The 20604-nt window shown below is 30.7% G+C and overlaps 4 protein-coding genes and 1 non-coding gene across 6 annotated transcripts in view; 2 read left to right on the forward strand and 3 right to left on the reverse strand.

The window, feature by feature from the left end:
* Window positions 1-934: 934 nt before the first annotated feature.
* Window positions 935-6906, forward strand: LOC111034987. The gene is made up of 12 exons (XM_022316451.1): window positions 935-1143; window positions 1302-1490; window positions 1556-1643; window positions 1874-2024; window positions 2086-2266; window positions 2326-2488; window positions 3672-3918; window positions 4499-4655; window positions 4734-4821; window positions 5593-5743; window positions 5802-5982; window positions 6046-6906. Exons 2-12 carry the CDS (start codon window positions 1376-1378, stop codon window positions 6207-6209), a joined length of 1686 nt encoding a protein of 561 aa, XP_022172143.1. The 5' UTR covers window positions 935-1143; window positions 1302-1375; the 3' UTR covers window positions 6210-6906.
* On the reverse strand, window positions 2834-4346 carry LOC111034996 (cytochrome c oxidase subunit 6A2, mitochondrial-like). The gene is made up of 3 exons (XM_022316468.1): window positions 4086-4346; window positions 3835-3998; window positions 2834-3072 (listed from the first exon to the last, which is right to left on the reverse strand). The coding sequence occupies exons 1-3, from the start codon at window positions 4189-4191 to the stop codon at window positions 2986-2988; spliced, it is 357 nt and encodes a 118-aa protein (XP_022172160.1). The 5' UTR covers window positions 4192-4346; the 3' UTR covers window positions 2834-2985.
* Window positions 6907-8243: 1337 nt separating the features above from the next.
* Window positions 8244-8861, reverse strand: LOC111034997 (nuclear protein 1). Its single transcript, XM_022316469.1, has 2 exons — window positions 8596-8861; window positions 8244-8491 (listed from the first exon to the last, which is right to left on the reverse strand). The coding sequence occupies exons 1-2, from the start codon at window positions 8675-8677 to the stop codon at window positions 8343-8345; spliced, it is 231 nt and encodes a 76-aa protein (XP_022172161.1). The 5' UTR covers window positions 8678-8861; the 3' UTR covers window positions 8244-8342.
* A 3634-nt stretch (window positions 8862-12495) lies between these two features.
* The window catches only part of LOC111035002, a 32628-nt gene continuing 24519 nt past the window's right edge, over window positions 12496-20604 (reverse strand). The window contains exons 4-9 of one of the 2 annotated variants that reach the window (XM_022316472.1): window positions 17374-17448; window positions 15094-15269; window positions 14810-15007; window positions 14524-14682; window positions 14310-14468; window positions 12496-13777 (exon numbers count right to left, since the gene is read on the reverse strand). In XM_022316472.1, coding sequence (XP_022172164.1) covers window positions 12604-13777; window positions 14310-14468; window positions 14524-14682; window positions 14810-15007; window positions 15094-15269; window positions 17374-17448 — 1941 coding nt within the window. In that variant the 3' untranslated portion in view covers window positions 12496-12603. The remainder of the gene's footprint in view (window positions 13778-14309; window positions 14469-14523; window positions 14683-14809; window positions 15008-15093; window positions 15270-17373; window positions 17449-20604) is intronic. The other variant, XM_022316474.1, reaches the window with a different exon arrangement.
* Window positions 18782-18854, forward strand: Trnav-uac. Its single transcript has one exon. It is a non-coding gene; the product is annotated as a tRNA-Val (tRNA).

Here is a 20604-nt window from a genome sequence, read left to right on the forward strand (position 1 = left end):
AATTGTTGGTTAAAAAAATGACAGGGCTGTACCGAACCTTATCTGACCTGAGGACTACCGCCTTCTAAAGTTGAGTGAATTTTTTAATTATAATTGAAATACTAAGTACACATACATTTTGTTTGGGTTAGGGTAAATCCACCAGAGTAAAATCGTTTTTTTTAAAAATGTTTGTATACAAATTAAGAAGGAAATTAAAAAAAAAACATAGTCTTCCAAACTGCGATTTTACGTTTCAACGCATATACTCGGAACGCTGTACCCACTGTATTGCCGCGTGCCCTTGTGAAATTCTATAAAGAATTTTCAATTTTTTTCTGTTAGTCTAGGTAAATCGACGTTTTAATACTTTCTACTTACAATAATAATATCAATTTGAATAAATCATTAGTTTTCAAATTATGAGTCTCTAAACTCGATGGTCAGTTAAAGCATTGATTAAGTAATGAAAGTATAAACCTAACCTAACCTACCTTAAACTTTATTTTTAAACTTACATTTTTTAAATTAAGTTTACTTAATCAATAGTTAAAGCCGGAACATAAGTAATAAGCATATATATTGTCTCCCTTCGCCCGGCCGTTGTTTTGAATGACATCACGCATTTTTAATTTCATATTCCTTAGCAGAATATTATTCAAAGTATTTCAATCAATAAAAATCAATTTCGGACAAATAGTTTATTAGTTATAACTTATAACTTTATTATAAGCATTTAAAGTTCAGAATGTTCAGATTTTCAGTCTTAGTGGTAAGCCATCACTGGATAACACTTTTGCGGGGGACCCCGTCCAACCACCCACTGTGTCGTTACCCCTGTAACTCCGGCAGTCCGGCAGTCAATTACATTATAATGTTGGTCTGTAGTTATCACCATTGTCCATGATTATTACTCAGGTTATCACCATCCACCTTGTCTGAACCATATATAAATAGATAATACACACATACATATATTATATATTATAGTCTAGATCTGGATTCTAGATGATATATCGTGTTTTCAATTTTCATGGACATTAGAAAATTCTTCAGATTTAAAATCACTTGAATGTTCATAGATTTTGGGTGTATCAAAATTCAAATCATTGAGTAATAGCAAAAAATCTATTTTATTACATTTTATTTGATCTGTGATAATAGGTAATTTATTCATGATTTAAAAACTTTCTTTAAAAATGATTTATCTCATAACGCTCCTCTTAATTAAACATTAAACTGTTATTATTTATTATTATCATTATAAGTCATTAAACATTCTGCATTCATAGTAATAATCTAGGTTTGTCACTTTGTGTCAGTTGTTCTAGTTTTTCATGAAACTCAGGACGGTGGATTCAACAAGTTCATTGGCTGGTCTTCATTTTTTAACACCATGGTTAAATTAAAGTTTTATTATGACTTTTTGTCACAACCGAGCAGAACATTGTACATATTTATGAAGAAAACCAACATCCCCTTTGAACCAAAACCGGTAAATTTGAGACAAGGTACCTACATCATAATTGAAAATAATATTTTAGTAAATCTTATTTTTCTTTTTTTCTTTGTATAGGAGATCAACTCGCTAAAGAATTTGAAATTTTAAATCCATTCAAGAAAGTACCTTTTATTGACGACAAGGGATTAGTTTTAATAGAAAGGTTATTATTTCTAAAAAAAAAATACCCTATTCTATTTTATTGCCAGTAATAGGTTAACATCTAATTTATAATTGAATGAAATTTGTGATTTAAAACTTGTCATCTGCATATTACATAGGGACACAGAGTAGTACAAATTTGCAATATCATAATTATCAAGATAATATCATGAATTATGATATTGTTTTTTAATTTATGTAACCAAATTAAATATTATTTGTTTTTTCTAGTGTTGCAATATTACGTTACTTGTGTCGAACATATAACGTAGCTGACCATTGGTATCCAAAAGACATCCAAAAGCAGGCTCTCGTTGATCAATATTTAGAGTGGCAACATAATAATACTAGAGCTCACTGCACTGAGTATTTTCGGCACAAAGTAATAGTCGTTGATTTTATTACATAATTATCATTATTCAAATTAATTTTTTCCCCTTAAGGCATTGTGGCCGTTAAAAACTGGCCAGGCAGCAAATACTGAAAAGGTTACAATACTAGAAAATAGAATGATTGAAAATCTAGATTTATTAGAAAATATTTGGTTAAAAGATAAACCATTTTTGTGCGGTGACAAAATTTCTGTGTCTGACCTTGTCGGTGCATGTGAAGTAGAACAACCAAGTAAATTAGTTAATATAAATTATAATAGTGTGATATTTATGCTATCCATTTTCACTTAGGAATCGCAGGTTTTGACCCATTAGTTAATCGTCCAAATTTAACCAAATGGATAGCTAGAGTTCAATCAACGTTTTCTCCTTTTTATGAAGAAGCACATCAAGTTGTCGAACAAACTGCCGATGAATACAAACGTTATGTTAGTGAATTAAGTAAAAAAAATTAGCCAATTTTTTAGATCTGATTATTTAAATGTACAACTCTAACACAGGCATTTATGTATAGCAAATAATAAACTATATGTAAATTATCTCAATTTTACTTTTTCTACTTCTACTTAGTGAAAGTTGTTTATATGTTTGTTTTTATAGTAAAATAAAATACTAAGTAGATTACAATTTCAAACCACTTACTAGTAACTAGTAAGTTGTCTGAATTTTGAAAAATAAAGCATTTAATCAATTGTTTAAAAAAATAGAATCCGTCACTGTAATGACAGTTGACAAATGATTGATATTAGACATTTGCATAAACAAATGTTAAGAGACCTTAAATTAAAAATATCAAACATTTAAGTCTACAAAAAGGTCTCATTTATTCATTAGATATACATAATAAGTTGGTGGAGTGACTTATTTTTTTTACAGAACCAGCATTTACTTTATTAAATTGGTATCATATAACTACAGATAAATAATACAAATACATTTAACATTTCATATTTATTCATCTTCTTCATAACCATGAGTGGTGGCATTCAATTTTGGGTTATGGAACAAAGTCTGGTCTCCATTTCCCCATGGGAATCGCTGAAAAAAAAATTAATGTTAAAATTCATTTTTGGAAAAGAAACATGGTACAAATACAAGAAATATCAATTATGTAATTTAATAGAAAATAAGGATTATTTTTTTAGCTATCGGAAAAAAAGTCTGAAAACACAAAATTCACAAAATTTAAAATAACAATTAAAAATTAAATATAATATTTTTTTTAAAAATACGATTTTTGAACTTGACTTATACTTTTATATTGAAAATGTTGTTTTGGAATTTTTTAAAATTGGACTATTTGTCCTCCAGTCTTTTGATAGATTATTCATATAAGCATGGAAGTTAATAAACTTTAAAAATACTTTTTGAACTAATAGCCGTGTAATGGGCTATTAAGTGCTGAGCCTAAGTCTTTGGCTATATAAAAATAAATATTTATTAAATAATTCACTTAACCTTGTTTTCATTCTATAACCAATAGTTTTAGTATGATTTGATTTAATAATATTTTAATGCCTAGAAATTCTTGAATGTCATTTATTTATTGAAATGAGTGATAACCGAAAATTGCATTCTAGTAAACTGTGATATTGACATGAAATATTTGGAAACAATTGTATACATTTTCTTAAAAGTCAATCAGTGTGCGATAGCCTGGATCAAAGTTCAACCGACCCCAAACTACACTTAATACTCAACAATATGTTCACTAAGATTGAAATAATATCGTTAATTCATTCACCAGAAAATTGGCAGTTGTACTGTATTCAAATAATTAATATTCAAGCAGATACATACCCGAGTTCTGATGCGCAAATGTTCATATGGCACAAACTCTGGTCGAGATGTGTGTTTTTCATGTTCCAAATGTCCGTTGATGCAGTAAATACTTGCCAACAAACATCCTGGTAGTCCAATGAAAAAGGTCACTTTCTTCCATAAAGACAAACCTTGGAGGACTTCTAAAATTCAATTAAAAAACATAGCGAATTAATACAATATACAGAAACTAGAAAGTATGCAAACAGTAAAGCTAAAAATCCACTTACCAGGTGAAGTGCAGGACTTGAGTTTTTCGGGAGTGAACTGCTCTTCCATAACGGCGCGCAATTGCCTGCCAGCAGAAAACTTGCGGGAGAACACCCTAACCGACATTTTGTCGTCCTTATTTAAAATGTATTTTAAAACGAACAATGGAATACTCGTTTGCGCAGCAGAAAATTTTCGAATGCGGAATGATTTAGTTCAAAACACCTATTTCTAAGAAGGAATGAAAATCTGATAATCATATGGAAGTTTTTATCTTTTTGAAGGTTATGATAAGAACCAAAACCATCGATGTCTCAACGATGTCTTACACTCTTACACTGTTATCATTGCGTTTTCCCACCACTTTTCATAATTTTCATTTCGTTAGAAATTTGATCCTTTTACAATACAGTCGGAGATTCTTATTTCTTAGCTTTCTAAAGCCTTCGACTCTTCGAGTCTTAACTCAAATAACATGGCAAAATTAACATATTATTACAATTTATTGTCACAACCGTGCAGAGCATTGTACATGTTTTTTAAAAAAGCCGAAATTCCATTCGAAGGAAAGGTTGTGGATTTACTGAAAGGTGAGTGAATATCATATGATTAAATAATCGTTTCTTAATTACTTCAACATTTCGTATAATATATTATGTATGTTGTAGGAGAACAGTTCACAGCAGAGTTTGAGGCCATAAATCCATTTAAAAAGGTACCAGTCATCAACGATAAGGGATTTGTTCTTATTGAAAGGTAAAAAATGTATTGTTTTAAACATGAATGATGTGATGTACAATACTACTGTTGTATCATATCATTAAAATCTACACATATATTGGTTATCGTAGTTTTGTTACACCAGTTAAAGTTAATTATGTGTAGGAGACTATAATATAACTATTAAACACTTATGCAATACCCAACTTATTCAATCTCTATGTGTGTGAGTGTTGTAGCTTATGTTCATAAGACAGATAAAATAAAGTTTCTTATTAAGTTTAAGTATGGGTCTTATACATTAATATTATATAGAGACCACTAATAATTATGAGCTTAATTTTTTTTTTGTGGCTTACGTATCCATAAAAATATTCATTACACTCGGATTCTGGTAGAGAAAAAAATAAAAAAGTAATTGTTTTTGGATACTACCAAAAAACTTTCTGCTATGATTATTATTGTATTTCAATTTTTATTATAAGTATTAAGTAACATCATAACCTTACGACATTTTACAATCGATCAAAAACTTGTCATCAATGTCTCTTTTCAAAACTAGCTATGTCAAGCAGGCTAATTACATAAATTTTTTCGTTCATCACTTATCTTACTTAGTTATTTCTTAAATGATTATAATTTCTCTAAAAAAATATTTTGAAAGTAAAAAAATCAACAATAATTGGTTGATTAAAATATAACTAACATGTTGTATTAATATTTAATTTTGTGTCAAAATATAATTTTATAAATCTAGTGAATGGTATTGAATTTAACCAAGAATATGGTTATTATTTTATTTTATAGCATAGCAATTCTGCGTTACGTTTGTCGTACTTATAATGTGGCAGATCACTGGTACCCTAAAGACTCAGTGAAACAAGCACAAGTAGATGAATACCTTGAATGGCAGCATACAAATACTAGAGCAGATTGTGCTCTCTATTATTTACATAAAGTATGGCTTAACCTAAACATCTTGTATTTAATTGATAGTAAAAATATATATATTTCAGGTTTTGTGGCCAGCTATGTATGGAAAACCTGTAAATGAACAGAGAGTTGCCCAATTAGAAAAAAAAATGATCACAACTTTAGACCTCATAGAAAACGTTTGGCTAAAAAATAAAATGTTTTTGAGTGGAAATGAAATTTCCATTTCTGATATTATTGCTATTTGTGAAATCGAACAAACAAGTAAAATTTGATTGAAGATTATTATGACTATTTGATTGAATATGCTTTTCAAAATTTCTTTAGGGATGGCTGGTTTCAATCCATATGTCAATCGTCCAAATTTATCCAAATGGAAAATGAAAACAGCATCATATTTAAGCCCATATTATGAAGAAGCTAATGAAATACTTGAAGTACAGGTTGTTAAATATAATAAAAAATATGGTAAACTAAATTCACACATTTAATTTTACTTATTGTATAATTAATGCTTTGTAGAATATTCGAAGATACTATGATATAGGTTCTGTTGGTGGTTTAGGTTCTTTCATGGTATTTTTTTTATGGAGACACTTTTTGATCTTTTTTTTCTTCAACTTTGTTTCACTGTGATAACAAAACCACTGTTTTTTTTTTATGTTAAGTGCCTCATTATTTTAGCAAAGTTCTGGTTTCCATACAATGTGGGAAATGTTTTATAGCGTATATTGATATTGGATATTTATTTTATATAGTATACAAGGTGACTGATTTAATATAAGAAATTTATTATTTGAGTATCTTATGATCACCCTATTTAGGGATCAAGTATTATGAATTTGCATAACTTAATGTTATTTTATCTCTCCTCATATTTAATTTTTACATTTAGTGTTTGTTAATAACACTAATGAATATAATTTATATTACTTTTATGACTAATCTTTTAATCATGTATCATTTTTGTAAACTATAATCATGGCAATTTTTTGGAACTTTCATATACTCAGCTAGTCAGGCATATGGGTTAAAGCAATTTCTGAAAAATATCGCTTTAAAATTTAGTGTAAGATTAACATCAAATGTTACTTGTTGAAAAGAAAATTTGCAAGAAGATGGTTCTTTTGCCATGTGAAAAAGACAAACAAATGTTAAGGATCTGAGAAATTATGTGAATCTATGTTTGGTGGTTCTTTATCAGAAATCAAATAGTAGGTATTATTAATATAAATAAAATAAAAATATAGGGTATTATATTTAAGTATTATTATTAGGTTAGTTCCCTCCCACAATGTTTGTAATCATACTCTTTTTTTTATATTCTCACTCATTCCACTTCCTTCAGCCACAACCACATTGATCTTAGCTCTTTAATTGTTATTATTTGTTTACTGTTATACCTGTATTGCATATTATTGGTTATTATCTTATTATGATAATATTTTGTATTATTTTCACTCTTTTATTAAAGCCGGTTGGCTTTATTCTTAAAAAATAAACAAATTTCAATCATAATTCATAACTAATACAATTTAATAATGTATGGAACTAATGTTAGCATCTAGTAAATAACGTTTTAAACTTTTAACACTTACAATTAATTTATTATGAACATTATTTACCAATTATAGATCAAAGAAGAACATTATAATGTAAGAATGTGTCATGAAATCAAATATTTAATTATTTAGTTTTTGCTTATTTTTATAAAATACTGTGTCTGAGTGGTTTGGCTGTATTTTATTTTATTTATTAATATATAAATAAATGTTATTCAACTGTTTTTATGACTTTATATACTATAACTTGATGCTTGTACCTTATATTATAATTTCATTATAACATATAAATTTCTTCCTAACTTCCTATCCACACAGATAACTGAAATTGTTTACCAGTACTAACCATCCACGCTTCTTTGATTGTGACTATCATATTATGTACTTCAGTTCAAACATTACCATATCACGTTTTATAACCTCAGCACACTTCTTTTGACAATATAAAATAAAGGTATACATCATTATTCAAAATCTGAAGTGTCATTCAATGGAAGGTTATTTAATGTATACCATAGTGTTAACAAAGCACCAGCTGTATAATTTAATAATATTGTCGGTTTGAAAATGAAAGTTGTTATTCCTAGTCACCTAATTGACCTTGAGGTTTATTGTTTTGTTTACAGTAAAATGTTGATTGTATTTGTAGTGATAACTTCAAATTATAAATTTAACACATAATTCATAAGCGAGATTCTAGCGCACACACAGTTAGGTAAATAATAATAAAACTAAAATTGTCAATCAACTTATATGTATTGAAATGCAATGATGTCATAAACAATTACTTATACACCTTTCAAAAATATAACATCCATAGATAATATTATATCTTAAAAAAAAAAAGAAAAAAGAAATATATATATTAAGAGAGAAAAGATAATCTACAATTAAAGATTGTAGACTATACGTTTCTGAACATTAGTTTTTAAAATTAATATCAATTATTAACGATGGCTTCTGATGAGCAATCAATTAGTTTGTTGGAAAAAAAAAGAAAAAAAAAATATAAGTAAAACCGTAGCAAGACATTGATATTTGGTGAGGAAGCGCTCTTGTACATCACTTTCTAGTCGTTGGATGGGGCTTCAAATTCTCATCCTTCTTGTTGGCTTCAGTGTTATGCAATTTAGCAGAGATTTTCCTAGAGTGACCGCTCGGATCGAAATGATTGGTGTGTTCGCTGGCCTCTTTCTTGCTTCTGTTCTTACCTGTGAAGTGAAAAAAAAAACCACGTTAAGAACGTACTACCTAGTAAAAACGTGTTAAGATCCCCGAGATATCGATGATATAATTTCGTTCGTAATAATATTACCGCTGTGTCCGCTGTTGACCAATTTGTCTTGATCATAGTTGTACTCGTCGTACTCATCTTCCAAATTTGGGACGGCAGACATGTTTAATTCTCGTTGGATAAGGGATTTACGACTTTAAGACGTGCACGCTGACGGTTATATTCGACGGTTTCCGCGTTGTTTGTCTTGGATGGTCGTGTGTGTGCGTTAATGTCTGATTTTTTTTGTTGTATTATATTATGGTTCTTCTCCCCACTTGAAGTTTTCGTACCGACAGAGCGACAGACCTCTTCCGCGAACGGTTGCCACAGCCGGAAGATCAGCTGCTGCGTGCGCGGTAGATAACTCGTGGCAGTGCTGCCAACACTGGCAGTATCGACGGAATGTTTTCTTGGATTTTTTGCGCGCGCGTTATACAATGTACTTCAAAAAGTTCAAAAAAACCTTTTCAAAAACAAATTATTTAATTATGTATACTTTACTTTTAGATTCTGACCGCAGCGATGAATTCATTGATATTTTACAATGACGTGTATTTATTTAAAAAATATTTTTGTGTCTGAACACGATGATTAGACGAAAAAATACTTCGATTTTCTACTTCAGTGCCTATAATATCTTTTCTATCGTGAAAATGAATCTAGTCGACACTTTTGCATGTAGCTAAATAGGAGCTAATTTTTTTTTAGGGGGGGGGTTATTTACTTAAATTTATAATCATAATTCAATTTTTTATTTTTTTTATAAATTATTGGTTACAAGTTACTATACAATACGGTCTTTGGGACATGGCAATTGCTCCTACCACACCTCTTAATTACGCGCCTGCGCTTTTGAGAGGTAAAAATCAAAAATCCCCAGTAGTTTTCTAAAGAGTTGATGATAACGAAAAAAAAAATTAAGGAAAACGAGAATTTTATGCACAACCTGCATTTTTTGACAAAATCTATTTTGTGATTTTGTTATAACTCACAAAAAATAACCATTTTCTTTCTCTATAATGTTTTAAAAATATTTTAACTCTTTTTGAGCCACATAGGTACAGGTATAAGAAATATCCTTCTCTATTTAACTTTTTTATGGGAATGGCCAGCACCTTATTGCTAATCAGCACCATTGGCCATAATGGTTTCATCATTGATTGAAAAATACTTGTAGCACTAGCAAATTGAGAGGACAAATTTCCAAACGTAATTTTTGTTTTTAAAAAGAACATTTAAATTTTAAAAAAATTGTTCACACTTTTTTATTTTCTATTCCTCCATGAAGTACCTAAATCCCGGCTTGCATACGTTAATATTTTTGAGTACCTACTGATAACGGTAGGTGCTTTATTTTGTATATATTGTAAATCACAAATTGTAATACATGTATCTATAACTATTTCAACAACTTTTTTATGCGGATATGTGATTGACAGAATTATGCACTCACAATAAAGTAATACACTACCCTTATGATATTGTCCATAACATGTTGATGACATTGCCTCTACTGCCACAGATCAAAAAGCTAAAGATCAACCCTCAATTTAATTAAATCAAAAATTATGGTAATACTTTTTTAATACTTATTACAAAATTAATAATAAAATTAAATGTTGTAATAAACCTTTATTTTTTACGATCCTCATCTCGAAAAACACCATCATCTGATATTTGTGCTATTTTAATACAATTGTATTATTAAAGAGATGTTTTTATTTTTTCATTATTGCAGCGATGATGGATGCGTTATTATAATCATAACACGTGTTCAATTCTTTAGAATGTATGTTATCGTATACGAATTATATACGATTACAACAATAACTCTACAACCATTACTTTACGGAGGTAAAATTAGTTTGATGACTAATAATAAAATTAAAAAATGTAATTTATCGAAATATTTTACAAAAAAATACGTATTAATCAAATAATTGAATATGGTTATACACACTTCTCTGAATTGTCACTGGAACTTTTTAAAGGTGTAACTGTTAAGTAGGAATTGAAATAGACCTTAAATTATATTTAACATTTTAAAGATCTATTTAAAGAAACTTGATTTTGAATGTTTTAGATATCAACAAATTAATATTTACATAATTTCTTGAAGAAACTATAAAGACGGTATCTATCTGATTAAATCGTTACTGTTGTGTAAATTTCTATTAAGGGGGCTATGAATAACAAAATCACACTTCCTTGGTGCTATATGAAATAGGATGTTATGTCTATAGAATTAACCGGAGGAGCTCTGATGCCGGAAAAAATAATAAACTCTTGACACTAATATGTAGCTAAATAGCCTATAAGCAGAGTTCCATGTTACGAATTCTATATATTTAAATATTTTGAATAATATCATTGCAGAGGACGGAGTCGATTAACGATTCTATAACATTTCAATGAGCAAAGCAGACATGAACAAAAAACACACTACAATCCTAACACACATTTCACAGACTTTGCCGGAACAGTCGATGTTAAGCTTTTAAAGTAAGATTGTTTTCATACACTTTGGAACTTAAATTTAATTTGTAGGCTTGAAATAAATATTTAATGCCACGAAGCACGTTACCCAATGCCATAGGCTCATTTTATTTTTCAGCACGCAATGCTTAAATACACTCTATCGTTTCGCGGCGTCTTGGTCGTAGAATAATAATAATTAATACAAACCTAATACATTAAATATACATACATTTTAGTTTAAATTATAGAAAACTCGTTAAAATTCATATAAGATCATACATATTCTAATTTATAACTATCGTTTTTTCCAAATCCAACGAATAATATTTACTATATGTAGACTGCAGTCTTTAGTATGCGTTTCTACTGCATAATTTTTTTATTTTTTTGCTTTTTAAAATACGTTGGACCTAACCTGGTGACCACGTTCCCCTCCCATTTTTTCCATCATTTTAACTCTGCCTTTTTTGTATACATTTTTATGTTCTTATTACTCGGAGCATATCTGAAGCATAATCTTTCTTTAATAAACTAATTACAGCCATTGACTCTTGAATTCAAAATTACTCGTAATTGACAATATGTAAAATATTGGATGTATTATGTTCTTGTCATATATCATTATTCCGTTAACCGTAAGAAGGTGATTATTTGGCTCATTTGAATTGATCTAAGTGTGGATTTGGGTGCTTGTGGCTCGCTACGACCAGTTTTAGATGGCTCCCAATCACTTTCTGTGGCGAACGGAGTTTACTAATTATTGCAATGAGCTTAAATGTAGTTATGGACAAAAATGAAAACTTCAGTGATGTACCTATTTTGCCTATACATTTCGCCGGCAACACATTTTGTTTCTGCGAAAAATTTAATGCAATTGATAATATTATCTACTAATTATGTTCCCCATCCGGCGCTTTTCGGTGGATAGTAATAACTAATGACCCTGGGCGACCGTAGGCGACCCGGGTAATCAGGTAAATTATTTTTACTATTTTTTTTGCCCATTAAATGCGTTCACCTAACAAGATTCGTCAAAATCACAAAGATTTCCAAATTGTTTTGTGTTAGAACTTGGAAGCTTATAAAAATGTTTCTTTTTATTAAAAAGACTTAAATATTAAATACAAGATTTTCTCATTGTGTTGTAATTCAAAAACGAATAGTTGTAGTTGTAGATACTTTAAATTTATACTAAATGTTTATTTTATCATTTTCTATACTAGGGCATCCCCCCTAAAAAAAAAATGTCCTATAGTTATGTGGTTGTCTAATAAATTCTGATATTGAAAATAAGCCATTAATAGCTTACAAATAAATTATAGCTATCTGCAGCACCTACTCAGCCAAATTATGAACTGCAGCCGCTACACTTCGGAGCTACCGATATTGACATCGGTATATTATAGTATATCAGTATGTGTAATGCAAACATGAAGAAACCATACACATTCAATCGACGTTCATATTATATTAGGAAAATAAATTAACTTTAATATTAAACAAACAAAAAAGAACTTTAAATCGTATACACAAAATATTTTATAGGTAGGTAGTAGGTGGAGGAAGGTTTCACGACATGGTGTTGTTTATGGCTGACAGGTCGACGTCGTTGTCGTCGCGGCGGCGGCGGTGGTGATTGTGGTGGTTGTGTCCGTGACGAAGTCTGACGACGACATTGTCGCTGTCGTCGCCGTCGTCGTTGACCGTCGTCGCGGTGTCTTCGACGTCGTTTTTGGCGGCCGTGGCACCGCTGCTACAGTGTCGCTGCTGCAGCGACAGCCGCAACGGTTTTTTGGGCGGCATCGGGGCCCGTCGGCCTGACTGTTCCGAATCATAATTGAGAGATCGGCTGGGTCGTGGCGAGCCCGCGGCCGACGAAGAGGTTGTCCCGGCCGCCGTCAGGTGTGAGTAATACTCGGTGCTCTTTAACCGGTGCGAGTCGGCGGCCGCTGCGTCATGCTGCAAATCGAGCGACCTCAGGCTGCCACTTCCGCACTGCTGAAGCAAGTACGGGGCAGCGCTACCTCCGCCGGACGATTCGGAGTCGAGGAACCGGAACAACGTCTGCTGGGCCTCACGTATGTGTCGAGTCCTGCTGCTGTTCCGGCCACCAGCTGCCGGATACTTGTTTCGTTTGCCGTGCGCCGCGGCCACGCCGTGCAGGTCGTCGAACGATTTGCAGGCGGCCACCACAGCGTCGGCCGATGACACCAATGACTCGACTGATGCCGAACTGCCGTACAGCCGGGGTACGGTCCGGATGCGCGTCTTGACCACGGGGCCCCCTTCAGGGGCCCGCACTGCCACTGGCCGATCGTCGTACACCACCTGTTTGCGCTTGTACTGCTGTATGGCCGACACGCCGTGCTTGGGGCTCTTGCTCCGGACCATCACCGCCGAGTTGGCGCCCCTCTGGAACACCACACCGCTGCCACCGTTCGAGGCCGCCGACGACGACCGACACTTGATCAGCTCCGACACTTGATCCTCCAAGTATGACACCCTGTGCGATAGCCTCACGTTTTCCGTCTTGTACGCGTGTTTTGACCTGTCCATTTCCTCTGCTCGGGTCCGGCAAGCGTCCAGCTCCCGCCTGAGTGTCGCGAGCTCCAGCCGGTGGTGGGCCGACGGTCCGTCGTGCATGACCACCACTCGCACGGATGAGGGCGATACCTCCAGCAGCCGATTCAGATCGTGGTTGTTCTTCATCGACAACACTACCTTACCGTTCACTTCCAGTAACCTGTGGCAGGTAATAAAAACAAACAAAATTTAAGCTTATAAAATGCATCAATCATCACGAATATTTTATGCGCATGTCTATTAATATAGGGAGCGGAAAATCGCCTATAGTTAGAAGATTAAAAATGAAGGCCCCATACGCTCGTATTATAAAGATTAAATTATAAATATGTATACTAAATAAATGTGTATTTGTATGTTTGGGTTCTATGCTTTACGAGAACGATATATTTTCTTATTCAATAGTATGTTGTACATACCTGGGTACATTCATTATATGCTTAATCAAGTGCCATTAGATTCTTGTAAGCAAATTAAATGATTTTCAGTGATTATTAATTGCTTACTAGTCACTATTGGTTCATTAAATGTTTAGTGATATTGTTTATGTAATCCGGTATTCATATATATTATAGATATAGGAAGGTGCCAAAGGATAATTCTTTAATAATAATAATTGTCAACCTACTATTACATTCAGACACTACAAATAATTTTAAATATGTGTGTTTTTCATAAACTTGTTGACTTACCTATCTCCTTTAGAAAATCCCAAATCATCAACTGTCCAGTCAATAAACAGGCCTGGCTTATCTTTTCTCGAACCCACGCCAAACTTAGGGCTTTTCGGATCGTATTCTAGCTCTACAGCTTGTAAGCTGATCACTGCCCCCGGATTAGAAACTAAATAACTAAAAAAAATACCAGTTAGGTTGTGCGTCAGTATTGATTTTTATCGGTACTTACTTATATAGAGTATTGTTTTCATTTTGTTCATTTTGTTGTTCAATCTCTTCGAGACGACACTTGTGTTTGTTGGTCTCTTCCATTAGACTAAGAAGGTTAAGTTCCTCCCTGCCCAATTGATATTCCAACTCTGCCTGTTGTATCCTTGTGTCAATGTTACTGGAACGAATAAAAAAAATAAAAACAACTATTAAACGCGATGATCATGTAAAAAGTATCGGTTATATTAATTTTTCTTTCTACGTTTTTTTTAGATTTTCATTAAACAACTCGTTGTCTCGCTTACTCGGTAACATCTAATTGTTCCAGCGACATTTTTTTGTTTTTAATAGTCAATCGTTTTTGGTCCATGTCATTTTGTAGGCTTTCTATTTTTTGGGTCAGCGAATGTTTTTCACTCTCGTTGACCGTATCGCTTTGTACTTTTTGATTATGTTTGTTCTGCTCATTGGTTTCGTTGACTAGATGAGTTTGAAGTTTTACGCTGAAAATTATTATTTTTTAAATACCTAGGCAAAGGGTTACTCGACCAATCACAAAATGATAATATTATATACAGAAAAAAATTACTTGTTTCTCGAAATATTTTCCTTGTCGTGGTTGTCCGTCATATATCCATTGCTTTTGACAGGTGTTATGGTTTTTTGTGTAATCATAGTCGGTTGGGGGCTGCTCGGTATGACAGGAGTTGAACTCTTTTTCGTTTTTTTTAGCGTTGAAGACAACGAAACTTCAATGCTAGCCATCTGGAAATTTATTTTTAAAACGTGGTTAATCTTATTCTAGGTATAGTTGTTTTCAAAATCATTAGACTGTACACATCAAAATTCTAGTATTATTCGTATACAATTTGACGTGTTATATACTTACAAAAATAAAAATTATTATATGTATAATCGATTAGAATTTCGTTAAGAACTTGATTTTCTACTCAGGGGAGATAAAATATTGCACTAATGCGCAGTTGTGGTGAACAATAACCATGTTCGTAATTATGTATTTTTTTGGAACCTCTATATTTCAGTAATTATTGTATATTGTCCTAGATCCTAACATCCTTTTTTCGAACCACGGTTGTGATAAATATATCCAAATGTAATTTTTACTTATTTATTCTCTGCAGGGTAATTTGTAAATATTTTTTGTTCAATAGGTGCATTAGTATTCAGTTTGACACAAAAATATGTTTTTATATTCAATTCTCATCAACAGCTTACTACAAATAGTTTATTTACATATAAATTAAATATATAGGTACCAAAATAAATTAAAATAAATTAAGGTAACTAACCCAATAATATTATATTTTTATTATTTTATCGATAATATTATGTATTTAGAACAGTACGTATGATTTCGTCGTCGTAAAGTTAAGTTATAGAACTATTTAATCTTAATTTATAATTTAATTCAATAATTCAATAATTAATTATAGTTTACATTTTTTAAAGAAAAATGTATTAATATATTTATACAATAAATGTAGGTATTATTACATATTTCGTAAATATTTTTTCATTTTAAATTTAAAAAATAGAATTGTTTGTATTTGCTATTTGATACAGTACTAAAATAAAGTTATATACCTTGTCAGTACAAGTCCTATATGGCTATATATAATAGATCTGAATAAACACAGACATTTTTATTCATAGGTTACATAATATGTACCTATTGTACACGTAGGGGCGAATTGGAAACAAAAAATCGCCATGATTTAGACCAAGAGTTCACAGATCTACATATATATTAGTTTAACGTATGTATATAGAAATATAGTTACTTAGGCTTAGGAGTGGTTTCAATTTTGCATTTTCGATGAGTTAGTAGATACAGGGGCGAGAGCAGGAGTATAAATGGGAAATTAAATCTTATGTTTCTAATACTTATTTGGGAAAAACTAACGAAACACGGTAATATTTTATGCGAGACAATAATAGAAAACAATTTTTTCAAGGGTCTGACCTTTTTTTTTTAATATAGATAGATTAGACACTCATCATTTTTTACGTTCAAAATAAAAAATCTCTTTATTCTTGTAACTACTGCTTTAAAGAAAATATAAAATTATATTCTCAACAGTTAATACAATAGTAAATAAATAATATTCACAGCTAATACATTTTTCTACTTTTAAACAATCTTTTTTTTTTTAGTGGGGGGGGAGAATCCGGACTCCTGAATCCCTTGCAACAGCCTTGGCTGTAAGAATAAAACTACAGTGAATCCTCTATATACCGGACACGCTATTTTGGGGACATTTTGTTTGTTATTCGAAGGGATTCGCTTGTCAGAGAGTTCAGTTTGTAGTTTCTTTCCAAGAAAACTTCTACTATTTGGTATTTTGGTGTTGTTTAGTATTTAGAGGTGTTTTTTTAGGAGAAGTTACACTGTATATTAATATAGTATAGATTAGACTAGCCTAGGCATTTTTTTTATACAAGCCATTTTACTTCTAATTCTCTAACATTTTCTTTTAATCAGCTAGTGGCTACAGATTACCATATTGGCTCAGTTGCTCACCGTTGGAAATTTCTTCGTGTGGCGGTGTCCCCGTTGGGGCAGTCTGTCTCTGAATTATGTACAATTTGTACATGGTACTTATCCTTATTATATTTAGATATTAAGGTATGTTTGTGTTGCTTTAATAATAATTAAGAATGTAGACAAAAAGCTTTTGTACCTTTGGGATTTGAGATATATAGGTGTAAAGTGTAAATATAATATTATAATAAAATATAATTATAAGACATAGGTTTATAGGTACTTATTGTTTTCAGATAGATAGATACTAATCACAAACATAGGTATTTTAATTTATTCACCATGATTATTTTTTTTAAAAGTTACCTTAGCTTCTAATGTTTCAAGTTGTGAGAGTCTGGGTTCCATAAATTGAGTTTGTGGTGGATGATGTAACGAACCCTAGAAAATAAATAAATATCTATAGGTATTTAAAAAATTAATTATTACTTATTTATACATAGTTTGAACATTGCACATAGTAGGACAATAGGTAAATCAATAAAAAGAGATAATCTGTTATTTAATTAATAGGCATAGCTGCCTACTACTATAAAATAATAGTTCAATAATAGAAAAAGTAAAATTTCAATACAATAAAAGATTTTTTAGGAGCTGTACCTGCTTACTAATAAAGTAACAAATAACAATTATTAATGTACTACCTATCGCAACATATTATATAAATTTCAAATACAGTTTAATTGGTTTTCAAATAAAATAATTCGTTCAAAATAACAGTAGGATAACATTCTATACTTCTGTAGGCCTGTTGGTAAAGATACAATTCACTCATCTAAAAATGTTTTCTATACATAGTGTAGTATGATAATAGATAATGGATAGTTAGGTCTTGGCCATGTAAATATAATATTATGTTACATTACCTACATTATGTATTTATAAACCTATACTTTGTATACCTAGTTTATACTTATAATAATTCAATAGATAATATGGTGAATTGTTGTTTATAATATTATCATTACTTAATTATAATTTATGTTCCGTATCTAAATTAGGTAGGTGTTTGTTAAATTTTATTTTAATTACTTAAACCGGGAAAATTTTTTTTAAATTTAATTTTTATGAAAAAAATCGTACCACTCCTCTGATCAACCAGTTTTAACACACAATTTTTTTGTAGGTAACTATAGAATACCATTCAAAAATCACAACGGTCAGCACTCTATGACATACTTTTGTAAAGCAAAAAATAACTCAACGTTGCAAGCTTACAAAGTGAAAGAGTAACCGACAAAATTATCAATCAGAGATAATTAATTACCTACAAAAATTGTCGAGGGGAAAGAGGAAAACTATGAATATGTTATTCATTTATAATTTTTCAAAACCGGTACAGTCCCAGCCAAGCCGGTACGTATGGAAATCCTAAATTTTAAACATAGTTCAATAATTTTATAAAGCCTATCTATTTTCTTTTCTCTATTAGAACCATGTCCTATTATAGAATTAGGTAAGCATGAGATAGAATAGTAGGTATACCTACTGTTTATTTTATCTATAGATATACCTATTTAAGCTAGATTTCAATTAAAAACTATTAAAACAAAAAAAATTTTTGTAAAGTAATAAGTATAAAGTAATTTATTTTAAATTTCAAGTAACAATTACTTAATAAGTATACCTAAGTATAATATCCTATACCTACTCTAAAGTCTACATTATAGTGTATATTCGCTTAACAGACCTCAATTTAACAGTTTCAGTAAGTGGTTCCGTAGTGTAGTGGTTATCACGTCTGCTTTACACGCAGAAGGTCGCCAGTTCGATCCTGGCCGGAATCAAGTTTAATTTTTAATTTTTTTCATTGATTCGTCTATCCTCTACTGCCTAAGTGCTATCATACTTTTAGTAACCATTTCAAACTTTCAAATTATAACTAATTTTATATATTAAGATTATAAATTACTCAAACATTTTAATCATCTTATCAAGATTAATTTATCTTTGTATTTATTTATATATTTTATTATTTTTTTTTATTAAATATCAATCGATTAAAGAAATCGCGATCGTATGCATTTTCAATGTTAGGATTTAAAACGAAATTCATTATAGTAATATAGTATTATACAGCGCACTGTGTTTATAATTCACATTTCACACTATCATATAACACCTAGGTACTACTTTTGTTTTTTTTCGTGGGTGTCGGAGCCGACTAATTTTCAATATAAAACCTTCCTCAAAAGATGAACTCTCATGTCTCATGAAATAGTAAGTATAATTATTAATTTGACATTTTTTTTTTTTAAATTGAAATGTAAACATTTTTTAAAAGTAGGATCGAACTTCAATTTATAAAAAAATCTCATTTTAGAAATTGCTATATAAATGACTATTTATCACACATATTTTAGTAATTATCTGTTGTTTTTAAAATTTAATTAAAAACTCAAAGTTCTATGTGACCTAAAAAAAAGAAAATGATCAAAATTCCACTGTTGTAATTGTTGATCGTTGAAATTGTTTGATTTAACTTTTCTGATAGGCTTATTGTATGGCTGTCGTATAACATGAGACTAGAAATTGTCTTCATTTTTGCAGCCTTAAATGAGAATATAAAGCTATTATTATCGATTATTAATTTGATCTCCATCAGGAATCAAGATGTCCTCATTTCATATTTTATCTTTTATTAATCACGTTATTTTAAAATTTTTTATTAAGACTTAGAAATATATTGTTTACTCGTACATTAACTGTATATAGTATAACAATATAAATGTTTTTATCGATTGTCTCACGATGAGCTCAATATAAGATAATATAATTGTTACTTGCATAAATATTTTGTATACAATAGGTACGTGATATCTAATATCTAATGTACGTGTACCCATATATAAAATATATAAACCATAAACAACACCTTGGTATCAAAGGCGTAAACGTTTTGTTTTTTGCAGCAACTTAAACGCTGTAGATTCACTGTAGTTCCACTTTGCCAATTTGGATGAGTTTCGTGCTAACAGTTAATCTCAGAAATTACTTGAACGTATTTTATAAAAACGATATCAATAGGGTCCTTGAAATTCGGAGGGTGTTTTTAGCTTCTTTTTTCAACCCCTATAGATTACATGAGTTTCGTCTTGGCTCACGAAAATCGAATAATGTTTTCAGTAGGTACATAATATTATGTATTGAAAGGCTACGAATTGCTCTTTGGTAACACAAACAAAAAAAAAAAATGGTAAAAACCAGGCAACGACAATACAACATTTCTTTTTTTCTAGTCGAACAAGTTCCGATGTTTCAGGTAAAAGTTATAGATTGTGCTCAATCAAGCTGAATCTTGAAAATTACCTATTGAAACTTTTTTTTATTCAAATGTAACTTACTTACTAATTATTATGATTTTGGACTTAAATATACAGTATGCGATATGCATTTATGTTTTAATTTTTGCACCCTTACTATAGACTGATAGTATTACACATAATAATATGCTTTTACAGATTCATGACTATAAAAATCTGAATGAAGACCGAAGTTACAATTTAAGAACAGTATTCATGTATAAATATAATATTG

The sequence above is a fragment of the Myzus persicae genome, unplaced genomic scaffold, assembly GCF_001856785.1.
Source record: "Myzus persicae strain clone G006 unplaced genomic scaffold, MPER_G0061.0, whole genome shotgun sequence".
NCBI classification, from domain to species: domain Eukaryota; kingdom Metazoa; phylum Arthropoda; class Insecta; order Hemiptera; family Aphididae; genus Myzus; species Myzus persicae.